This window comes from Triturus cristatus, chromosome 7 (genome assembly GCF_964204655.1).
Source record: "Triturus cristatus chromosome 7, aTriCri1.1, whole genome shotgun sequence".
Classification (NCBI taxonomy): Eukaryota; Metazoa; Chordata; class Amphibia; order Caudata; family Salamandridae; genus Triturus; species Triturus cristatus.
In genome coordinates this window covers 1,042,864,953-1,042,877,258 of record NC_140590.1, presented here as the reverse complement: position 1 = coordinate 1,042,877,258, position 12,306 = coordinate 1,042,864,953, and the positions used below count along the sequence as shown (strand labels likewise).

General features: G+C 42.1%; 1 protein-coding gene across 1 annotated transcript in view; it reads left to right on the top strand.

The window, feature by feature from the left end:
- The window catches only part of STK32A (serine/threonine kinase 32A), a 636,628-nt gene that overhangs the window by 438,335 nt on the left and 185,987 nt on the right, over positions 1-12,306 (top strand). Inside the window, exon 6 of the mRNA XM_085618100.1 lies at positions 97-134. Coding sequence (XP_085474226.1) covers positions 97-134 — 38 coding nt within the window. The remainder of the gene's footprint in view (positions 1-96; positions 135-12,306) is intronic.

Sequence of the window (12,306 nt, the reverse complement as noted above, 5' to 3'; positions counted from 1 at the left end):
CTGTCCTCTGAGTTTTTTGGACTTGCCCTAGTGCTGTGTAGTTTACAATGATGGTTTATTTGCTAATTCAATGTATATATTTTTTGTTTCCCACAGGGATATCAAGCCTGACAATGTGCTACTCGATGAGCAAGGTAGGAGGCTAATACCCCATAATAATGTAGTATGCCCATGAATTCTTCATTGTATGTGACTGTGGGTGGGTCATGCCACTTATCTATTGCCAACCACCACCTTTGAAGATTTTGACTTTCAGGAGGTAGTGAGGTCTAACAGTCAAGGATAAGCTTTGGAGGATGGTGTTTAGCAGAAAGCCTAGCACAGGCAGCACAGGTAAAACAGACTTTAATTAAAATGCTAAAGTAGAGTTATAAGATATCAGACTTTTATTAATATTAGAAAAGTATGGTCAGCCATTTTGAGAAGTTTGGTTGTACATAATGTTTGCACTATCTTAGTAAATATGCAACAACATGCGTGTGTAGAGTGAGAAAGGTGGAGGTTGTGGGTGGGGAAAGTAGGATTTCAATCACAGTTGACCATAGCCTGGATTAACGACTCACAGTGCATTCTCAGAGAGCACCACTCTGTATCTTACTGCTTCATAGTCTCTTATAAATGTTAAGGGTGCCCACAAGCCAGCTGAGGGTCTCCGTAATGAGGGCCATGGGTGTGTGTAGAGCAGTGGAATGGAGCTAGTGGTGCTCTGGCAAGTAGCCCAGCAGAGTGGCCTACCTTTGACAACATGGCTTTTATGTGGTGTGAAATCAGGCGCTCATTCTCCTTGGGACCGTGTCACTAGTTGGTCTCCTGGGGTCATGAATAAGTTGGGAAGACGTGGTATATTATACGAAGCTAACAGTCTTGATTGTGAGGGTACTTGCTCTCCATTGCAGCAGAGATCAGGGTTGCAGCGGCTCACAACATTAACGATCTTTCACACTCGGTGCAACACACCAGCCTTGTGCCTGAGGAGGATGCAGAACAGGAGACTTCAAGCTCTGGGTGGAGGGGTGAACAAGAGTGACAGGTCACCACAAGGGATGCCACTCACGGAATCACACATTGGCCTCATGACAGTGATGTTATTTTGTCAAGTGGTTGGCCATATCTTTGAAATGTGCTGATCAGGGCAGCATCACCGCTGTTCTCAACTTAAGCAGCAGAAAGTACCTCCTTCTAAATGGGAAGTACTGGATCTAAAGCTCTGTTTTTAAGGTGGTTCCTTCCCTGTAGGGCTCAGCAAACAGACTTTAAATCTTCTCCACAGTCTTAAGTATGTAACCATTATCCCTTACAAAGGAGGAAGACAAGGGTTTTTTCTCAGATTGTATCTTTTCACTACACTATTGTGCAGACCTTCTGTAAATAAAAAGGTAGATAGGCTGGAGGAGCCAACTTATAACCAGTCCTGAGGATAGTTGACCCAGTCCAATGTCCAATGAAGTTGGAATGTAGCCCGAAATTATTGTTAGAACATATTCACAACAAAGTGCATTTCCTATTCAGTACACAAAAGATCCATGATAGCCATTAGTTTTTTAAAATGTCAACTTATTTTTGTGGGGAATGGATAAGTAATCCATGAATTCTGGTGATGGGCGTGTCTGTCACCACATTTTCAACTCACGGTTATTGTTCAAGTATCGCTCTATGGTCATTTTTGGTTGTTTCAGTTTCACCAGAGTGCATCCAAGGGTCCTTTCTCAGATTGATGATTTAAAGTCAGGTTGTGCACTTAACTTTTCAAATGATTCTAGAGGGAAAGAGTTACCTCGGGAACAGTGCAGATGAGAATGCAGGCAGAGGGTGACAAGCAATTCTATCTACCCTCTGTCTACCACTAACCTTATGATAACTCTACAACTATAGGGCATACATGCATAAAAAGGATTGACCCTAACATTAGTATCACTCCTCACACACACTCAAGCATACACAATTGACACACAATCAGGGGGAAATGAGTGGGCCTGGCCTTGACTTTCTACAAATTTACCATTGAGAGAAAAAGGCAATATATTTACTGGGGATCTGGAAAAAAGTTTGTACCCCTCAACTATAGTCAACTGACACCACCCATTAGAAATGTTCATGGCCTTGTCATGTGGACATTAGTTACCCACAATAAAAAGAATACTACTTGCAATGGACTCCAACATCTAGCAGTTTAGTACTCTGCTAACAAGCAACAAGTTGTAATCATGTAAGTGCACTGGTCATGAGACACGTGACAAGTGTCTTCTCCCTCCACCGCACTGGGTATTCCAGAACATTACAATTAGGAGCTGGTTCTTACCTGCATATTGTGTCAAGGCTTTCGACTTTACATGGCACATGTGGCAGTAGCTGTGTGTGTGTGTGGCAGTGTCTGTGAATGTGTATGTGTACTTTGTGTGAGTGTGTCTGAATGTGTCTGCTTATATGTTATGTTGTCAGCATTTTTGTAGTATGTGTCAGCAATTATTCTAGCCAGGTAGCTCTCTTGGCAGTCTGGAGGATATTTTTCTGCAAATTCTTGTGTTTCTCACTGGCTGCATTCACGGTGGTCCAGTATCTTTGTGTTAGGTCTGTGAGTTAATGGTTTTTTCTGTGAGGATTTAAGTGATGGTTCTTATTGCTCTAGAGTGAGTACAATGGTGCAATCCTTGTGGGACTGAGTTCACATTTGATCATTGAGCCTAGGACTCCTAAGTTGAAAGGGTAAGTGGTTGTCTACTAACCAACTGATTTTGCATGAATGTTTTGTTTGGAGGTTCCCCATTAGGAACTATGCACCATTGATATTGTGAGGTCTAAGGTGTGAGATGATCTCACTAACATGTTCTTTTAGCTCTGACAATGATGGCTGTGTATGTGTTCATGTGTGTTAGAAATGGGGGTCTCTAGTTGGCAATGGTTTGCACCTTTGTGTAAGTAGGGACCCTTCTTCCTAGACAGGGTAAGCGGGATACACTTCTAAAATAACCCCTGCTCACCCCATTGGCAGCTTGGCACGAGCAGACAGGCTTATCTCAGAGGCAGTTTGTAAAGCATTTGTGAACACACACAGTAAAAACACTACAAATGGACCCCACATCAGTTTAGAAAAATAAGTAATCTTTATCTAAACCAAAACAAGACCAAATCGAAAAAACTCACAATGCAATACTAAAAACATGATTCTTAAAACATAGAAACAGTTCTGTTCCAAGAAAATGTGGGATGCAATACTTTTACACAAAGTATCTTGAATGCGTTGAAAAATGCAAGCAAAAAGGGTCACAGGGAAGGTGATGCGTCGGTTCCTTACACTACGGGAAGGTGATGCGTCGGTTCCTTGCTCCGGGGTAGGTGATGCATTGGCTCCTTACTGCTGCGCAGGGGAGGTGATGCATCGATTCCTTACCAGAGAGGAAGTGATGCGTTGATTTCTTACTGCGTGGGCAGGTATGTGTTGGTTTCTTACTGCGTCCTCCAACGATGCGACAGACTTTACGCTCCGATGCAATGTGTGACGATCCGGTACGATGTGATGCGTGAAGACCCCAGATGCGGTGCAATGTTTTCAGCCGCGTCCTCTCGTTACATCGTTTCTACCACAAAAGGGCTTGCGTCAGAATTGTTGCAGTGATCTCGGACGTCAGAGATCGGTGCACGGGATTCGTCGCACGGCAGACACTTAAGCCGTGAGCAGGCGCTGCATCGATTCTTGGGAAGCGGTGATGCATCCGAAAAATCTTCTTGCACCGCTGCAATGCGTCGGAAACAGGCGATGCATCGATTTTCACAGTTCTTGCAGTTTCCAGTCCCAAAACAACCTCCAGAGGTCCAGAACACTGGCAGACACCTCTCAGCAGTTCAGAACTCCCAGCAAAGAAGTTCAGGGGGTCCGGGGGTGAACACAGGATGGCTAAGCAAGAAAACACCCACTTTCTAAAAGTGGTATTTTCAACCTCACAATATAAAAATCATCCTTGCTAAAAAATGCAATATTATAATCTGAGTTCAGGCATACTAAACTCCATCTTTCTATCTTGTCCCAATACGAAGTTATATTTATAAGATGTTATAAATAAACTCCTATTCTATCCTATGGGACAGACAGCCTTTCCACCGTGAAAAACGAAATTGACAGTATTTTACTATCAGGACATGCTACACACACCAGGGCATGTCCTACCTTTCACATACACTGCACCCTGCCCACAGGGTACCATGGGCCTACGGTGGGTGCATCTTACATCTAAGAAAAGGGAAGGTTAGGGCCTGGCAAGTGGGTGCACTTGCCAGGTCGACATGGCAGTACCAAACTGCGCATAGACACTGCAGTGGCAGGTCTGAGTTACATTTACAGGCTGCTCATGTGGGTGGCACAATCAGTGCTGCAGGCCCACTAGCAGCATTTGATTTACAAGCCCTGGGCACACACAGTGCACTGTACTAGGAACTTACCAGTAAATCAAATATGCCAATCATGGGGTCACCAATCCATAAACACAATGTACAGGAAGAGCATATGCACTTACCACTGATCAGCAGTGGTAAAGTGCCCAGAGTCATAAAACCAACAAAAACAAGGACCAAACAGGAGGCCAAAAAGCAAAAGGCCTGGGGAGAAACCCACTGGACAAACCAGGTCTCACAATGTGTGTTCTATAGTTCCCAGGAAGGTATTTATGAGGTTCACCCAGATGCACTTTAACAGGAACTTAATGAGCAACCCAGTCCTTGGAAAGTTATTGTGAGGTCCACTCGGATATGGTTTACAAGGAAGGCAAAAACATTAATCCATTTCAAGGGATATATTTTTGAGGTCATTTCCGGTGTGGTTTGTAGGGCAATATTCAGTTTCTATGAAAATATTGGTGGGGCCCACTCAGATCTGGTTTACAAGGAACAGAGAGAATTGTTCGATTCACAGTAAATATTTGTGAGATTTACATAGAAACCCAGAGAATTACTATGTTCCTTGAACACTAATTTAGGGGTCAAGCCAGGTGAAGTTTTACAAAATTCCCAAGAAAATATTTGTGAGAAAAGCCTGTTTGCGCTTTCACTCTTCACTTCAATCAAAGTTGGAAGAAATGGATTCGATATTTAGATTTGCTGTGTAGTTAGGATTTGGTAGTAAAGTACGTCGGAGGCTTGCTAATTAAAGTTAGGCGAAGGTACTCGAGGAATAATAGTGGATTTTGTGTCCCTTTCAAACCTACTTTGAAAGTGTCTGCTACAGATTCCCATTTTGCTTGCTCAGATGAAAAAAACATAGGGAAAGCATGATTTAGTCACCACCTTTCTGACCAGTCTGTCAAGTATTTGAGAACAGCAAAGAATCGGTAGAAACAGAGTAGTTACATTAGTGTAATTAAATGTAGGACAACAGCCATTAATGTGGTATAATGTTATATATTGATAGTTGATTGAACTGCATCACCAGCTCCTTTATCCGATAGAGTGTTGGGTGATGCATGCTTTCTGCAGCTCTTGACCATGATTGCTCCTCTGTTCTTCATGGATTGGAGGGTGGTGGGTCAAGGCATGGGCCCGAATAGAGAAGTCAGCACAGGGACTCACTCTTTACCTTAGAAGCCCTTAACTGTTGGAGGCCAAGGTAATAGAACAATATGAGAAGCCCATATTGGAAAATTAAATAATGGAGATGAGAAGTTCACAGGATAACTCACAACAGGCAAGAAAGGCACAGTGTGGAGACAAAAAGAGTGAAAAACTCCAGGGAGGTGGGAGCAAAGAAGAGCCAATGTGGGGTAAGGCACAGCAGAAGGCGATGAAAGGGAGACCCTTGGGAGCATTAAAAGGAGCACCACAAAAGTGCCACATGGAGTACTAGCAGAGGTGTGGTGCTGTGCGAGAGCAGCTGACTCCGGAGCACTGGGCTCACGGTTCGATACCCGGCACCAGGGCAGCTCAGCTCAGCATCATGTGACTCTAAGCAATAGCTCACCGAAGGCCCCCAGCATTTTGAAACCTTAAGGGGTGATATGTTCACGCTTTACAAATATGGATTATTATTATTATGTAGTGTCACACAATTAGGAAACACTATTGTGCAAACCAACCCACTGTGTGTTGGAGAGGGAAATAAGGGAGACACCACAGAGCCATAATGGAAGCAGCATAGGGATAGTGCTCACCAAACGGAGCAGCACAAGGCGTAGATCACAACGGGGGATGAACAAAAGATAATACCCAGTGGGGCTGTGGTGAGTAATGCAGGATTAGTGGTGGAGGAAAGGAAGTAGGGGGGAGTAATACACAGTGCCGAAAGGAGCCTCTGGATGCATAAAGGAAGCGCTGCCAAAGTACCACATATTGAGTGGTGGCAGCACAACAGTAAGCAATAAACATAATTTATTTAAAATGAATAAACATTAAAAAAAACAACCTTTACCTCCCTGAAATAAGGGGAATAGTAAAGAGGCATTTAAGACAGCATAAAAAGAGCAATTTCATAACATTGGTGCAGTTCGGATTACTCAATTACCCCTCGCTTCCACGGACAGAATGATTTCTCAGTCACACGCACATACACACATTATACGCTGGTGGGGCCCATAACACCAACATTCATTCTCTCAATCTATCCATGCCTACAAAGGGTCATCAAATCCTAACCACAACTGTTCTTTTGATAGAGGAAAAACCACTTCTCCTGAATCACCCTAACAATTCCTCCATCAAGAGGTCGATAAAATCATTTAGTTGTTATTTAGTTCAATGATACCTTTACTCTCAAATTAATCAATAAACATTTCAATGAAATAATCACCCGACACAGTAATTCGAAAAATGATTTTCTTTATCTAATTATATGCAGGTTAAATCCTAATACTGCAATATCATCTTTTGTCATATTTACCTATTCTGGCTAATTGTCGTTTTCTAGGTCAGAACTGGTCCTCAGTAAATTCATCAGAGTTATAAAGTCTCCATCCTCACCGTCAGCATAAAGATCTCTGATCATCGATTCTCCGTCAATAGCTTCTGGATAAAGTGGCGTCTAGCGTAGAGTAGCCTATTCCCTCTCTAGTCTACTAATATTTATACTAAAATTTACATATTAAAGTTACATTTTCTCATTTCTCAAGCCAGCGATTGGCTGAATTCAAATACATCTCAATACATTAGGAAATATTTTCAAATTTTCCCATGTGGAAGAAGTCTCAAGGCGAATGTATGGGAAAGATTAATCCATAGTCCTAAATGTATCAGTTCGTTGGAAACAGGTTGGGTTCGACAGTTCATATTTCCAATAGCAACATTTGCTTCACGTTCAGGGGCATTGGCACCTCGCCCAGGGTAGTCTTCATGGGCATTGTCTGACAGGTCACACAAGGGACACGGACGAAGTCAGTGCAGGCGCCTTTCTCCATTGTTCAAATGATGAAGTAATGTACTTTAGTTAGGTTTCAGTCGGCGGCCATCTTTTGGTAGGCCAGAATAGTCAACTTTAAGCAAAGAAACACAAATCGTAATTAATACATAGAAATGATTAATACAGTGTTATTCCCTTGCTAATACCCTTATGTGTATGCATTTATCTAGCCATATGCAACATCCAAAGCCGTTAATTACTGGTTTATTTAAGCGCAAATCACAATAACATTACTCAAGCAACATTTATCATTTTAATATGCATACAAACTTAGTTCACTTATTATTTTAGCCATGCAATGCATTCTCACGTGTGTTCTTTCTGTTAATAAGGTTGGTTTAGTACCTTCACATCAAGCTATTAATTATTATAATTAATTATTAATCATTTTAATATAAACTTATATAAATGGATTGGGTATATAAAAAGAAAATATTTTACCCGCTCCATCAACATTACCTATATAGTATCACTCAAATCTCAATAATTGATGACAGTCATGTCTAATAATATGATGAATAGTAACAGTATTAATTATGCTGTTTATTAAGCTTCTTAAAAGCATTTTGAAAATCTGACCATTTGATAAAAAAAACATTTACCGGTGAGGCTGACAAAAACCATTGCTGACTGTGCTTTTCTTATGCTGCCCTCTAAAAGCAGTGGTCTCTATATGCCTGACGCAATAAACGCAGCTTCAGGTATACAAAAGGACATGAAGGAGATCATTTACACCTTTTAGAAAAGGTTATGCAGGGTATAAACAGTGGCAGCACAAATGATGACTCACACTGGTTTGGAGCATGGGTATATACAGTGGGAGGAGCCAGGGTCGGCTTTAGCGCAGAGTGACCAGTGCGGCCACATAGGGGCTGACCTGTGGAGGAGGGTGCTGACCTCAGAGACGGCCAATATGTTTAGCCATAACTTATGATTGGAGAGGTGAGGGGCACTTTTGCTCGGTGGTAGTGAGAGAATCTGAGGTGGCAGTCATGGGATGTGGGGGCCCCACAAATTATTGTTGCACGGGGAGCCACCAGCGCTAAAGCCGGATCTGGGAGGAGCATATAAAGAAGAGCGGCATTGGGGAGCCCTATAACACAGTGAATGATGCAGCACAAGGGACAGTGCACAATGAGGGTAGCACAACACAAAGCAATAGGTGTGGGGGTGGAAAGAAGACTATACCTGGAGCAGCACTGGGGTGCTGCACAACGCAGTGCTCACCAACAGGCAGCAAGAGAATTGTCTAACATTGGAGGCCCAGGCAACATAGTACATAATCCACAAAAGGTGTAGATCAGCACCCGTGCACAACTGGGCAAGAGCAACTGCTGGACAAGGGATGGACACTCGAGTGCTATATTTGGAGCAGTCCATTGGAACCACAAAATGTGGGGTGATAACCCACAATGGGGAAGAAGTAGAAGGAACAATACATGCATAATGGAAACCCTCAGCAGGAGGAGTGTCAAATGTGTGATGAAGAGAGCAACAGACAATAGGACTCCAGTTAGTGAGGGCACGCACAAGGAATGATGCACCACATTGAGAGGGCATTACAAAAAATAAAACACAATGGCGGGAAAACACATCAGCTTTAATAGGAAATCGATGAACATATTTTGGAGTGGTAAATTGAGAAATATAATGGACAATGCAAGAAAAGTGGAAAATTTGTGGGAGTTGGATAGACATAACAGGTGGATCAGGGAAGAAAGAGCGACACTCAGAACCATTCACAGAGCAGATGTGGAGTACTGCATTATAGGGAGAGGCACACATCGATAGGAGTATAGGAGGAGGGGGTGAATAAGGTGCCGTAAAGGAAGCTGCACAGGGATTCCTCATCATCTGGGTACAGCACACCAGGAATTTTTGAGAAGTAATTGAGAAGCAAGGGATCCAGAAAGTGAAATGGCCGTATTGGGCAGCCAAAAATAAATAAATAAATAAAATTAATTTACCTTAGCACCACCGCGGTCTGCCGCTACATCATGCTCTTCGTGCTTCTGGCCCTTGGTAACAGGCTTCCTTGCATGCCCTGCGGCCAATCCTGAAACTGGTCTTGAATGAGAACAGCTTCAGGATTTGCTTGAGCGCTGGCAACCTGCGGTCCCAGGCAGACTGAGAGCCTGTGCCTGCTCTCTCCAGCCCTAGCAACGTAGCTAGGGCTGGAGAGAGCTTCACTGTACATGAGAGTCTGGCCAGCCTGAAACGGCCAGTCCACCCCTCATGCGCAGTGAAGGGAGTGCTCACCACTCCCCCATCAGCAGTGGCATCCCCTGGATCCGCCCACAAGACTTGTCAGAGTCCTGGGGGCGGGTCCAGGAGATTAAAATGAAACGATAATAAAAAGGGTTTAACACCCATTTTATTCTCGTTTTATTTCCTGGTGGTGGCCGGGGGGGGGGGGGAGGGGCGCTCCTCTGCTCTAATGGAGCGGCCATCGCTGGGCTTCCGAGCCTGCATGCATTCTATGTATGACCTCTAATTTCAGAGTGTTCAGTGTTCATTAATTTACAAGCTGTCAGAGATATTTCTCGCATCATTTTATGAGCAGGTTATTGAAAGCCCAGCTATTCAGCTTTCCCTGCTTTACCGTCTCTTCATAGCAACACTGTTAGATCACTCTGCAGTTCTCTGGCTTACGGATCACAGGACTACGTGGAGAGAATTCAAGCCACAGAAGTACATAATACTTCAAGCCACAAAATTGTATATGCGGATAGCAAAAGAGTGCATAATACATTTTTCAGTTGAAATGTTGTTTCTGTACAAAGATTGTTCTATTGTGGAGCAATCATCTACTTAAAGGGCAGTGACGTATGATCTTCGTCTGCAAATGCAAATCACGCCTGGGAAACGAATGCTCGTATCCCATCCGAGCCCTGATGATGGAAAGTTATCGCTTTAAAACACTGTACTGTAAGTGCGAGTGGAGACACAGCATAAAAGCTCAAGATGCACCAAAATTCCCCCTGAGGAAACACTGATATGTTTGATCACAGTTTGCAACCCACTAGGAATAACAGCCATCTCAAGGATGTTGGCTTGCTGGGGTCCGCAGACCACCATGTCTATGATTGCTTTTTGATAAAGCAGACTTTTTTTAATGCAGTCAGTTCCCCTTAAAGGAAAAGGGACAGCATTTAAAAAAAAAAAAGTTTTTTTGTGCTTTTTTTGCTTATTCAAGAAGAGCTTTCTCTTAAACATTTTTTTTTACATTCACATATGGGAATGGGTTTATTGAGGCCCTCTTTCCATTTGCAAATGTATTACCACTACCCTTCTGTAGTCCGTAAAGCATTAATGTTTTGCAACCGGAATCCAGTGGCAAAACATTACTACATATCATTCCAATTAGGTATTTTGCAGGGACGCCCTGAGCACATCCCTTGCCAATACCGAATCAGCATACATTCCCAAACCCAAATAGCGATTTGGTAACGTGTTACCGAAACAAAATTTGGGAACAATACATACCATAGTGCCTTTTTCATTGACAAATGGCCCAAATCTGCGAATTTGGCCATTTACGAATGCAAATAGGTATGAAACATCTGGCCCCAATTATCTTATATATACAATGATTAAATGGGGAATCTGTGGCAAGTCCATAAACAACATATGAAACTTCAGCTCAACCCTTCCAAATGGTGTCACCTGTAGTTTTTAGCTCTATTAAGTCAATGCAGCATCAATCTGAGAGTTCCATTCAAAACTCCTGGCAGTCCCTTGGAGGAAATTAAGGTTTATACTAAGTAGCAAATGATTATTTAGCATCCCAATTCTAATGTATCACAAACCAAAAAGCAGTTTGCTGTGAAAGAAGACCAGAATGGTTTATTTTAAGAGAAGCAGGTAGTTCCATCAGTATCAGTCCATTACATTTCTATTCAATTTTGTTAGATTTGCTATACGCTTCAAATAAATGCCATCAAAACATGGATTTATTTATCGGAAATGTATGTTTTAAACATTTTAGTACATCCAACAATTTCATAAATCTAAAAACTTTTTGAAAACTTTTTAAAAATATAAACTGCAAACCATGGATTTAATGTTTTTGGCAGAGAAATATACTGTACTCAATGTCTCTGTTGCAGCCGAAGTTCAAATACATTTTACGAAGATCCAGACCTCGTACTTATTTTAGAACTGGACAGATTAAAATCGAGTTTAATATTCTGCACTGCATTACCACAAAAATTACTTTTCTGATACAGCTTTGCAGATTTCCTTCAGCAAGCCTTAGTTTTACCAATGGCCAACTTCTGCATGTAGGTTTAGAAAAAAGCATCTAATTTCTTCGGTGTTTCGTTTTTCTAAATACATTTGCATTCTAAAATCCAATATAGCTTTTACCATGTCATCCACACATGGTTTTGAGTAACAATAAGACAAATCATCTTTTAAACTACAGATTTTTCACCTTTATTGTTAGGTCTAAGGTTAGCCAAGACCTTTTGTTTTTAATAAATTCTTACAACTATACATACATGCAGGGGCTTTCAGTCAGACCGGTTCATCCACGGGTCTGTTATAGCACCTTTCACATATTGCTTCCACCCACCTCAGCATACAGCAAGGGCAATGGATCAGCCCATTCCATCCAGTGGTTGTCTTCAGGGTGTTTGGCTTTTGTACTATGTGCATATTCACTTGTTAAAGAGTACATTTCAGTGCCAAGGCTGGTGGGCCAATGAGTAAATTTTAGCCAATAAATATATATTTTTTTTTTACTTTTGCTAACTTGACTTTCGTGTATTTTTTCTGTATGTGCCTCCCCAGTGCTACTGAACCACTCACGGTGCCCCGCATCCCAAATTTCTGGTGGCCGTCTTAGAATGAGAAATCCTATTATTTAGTATTACTGAAGAATTCCAAAACCAAATACCGCTCTGTTTCATATTCAGATTCCATCTAAG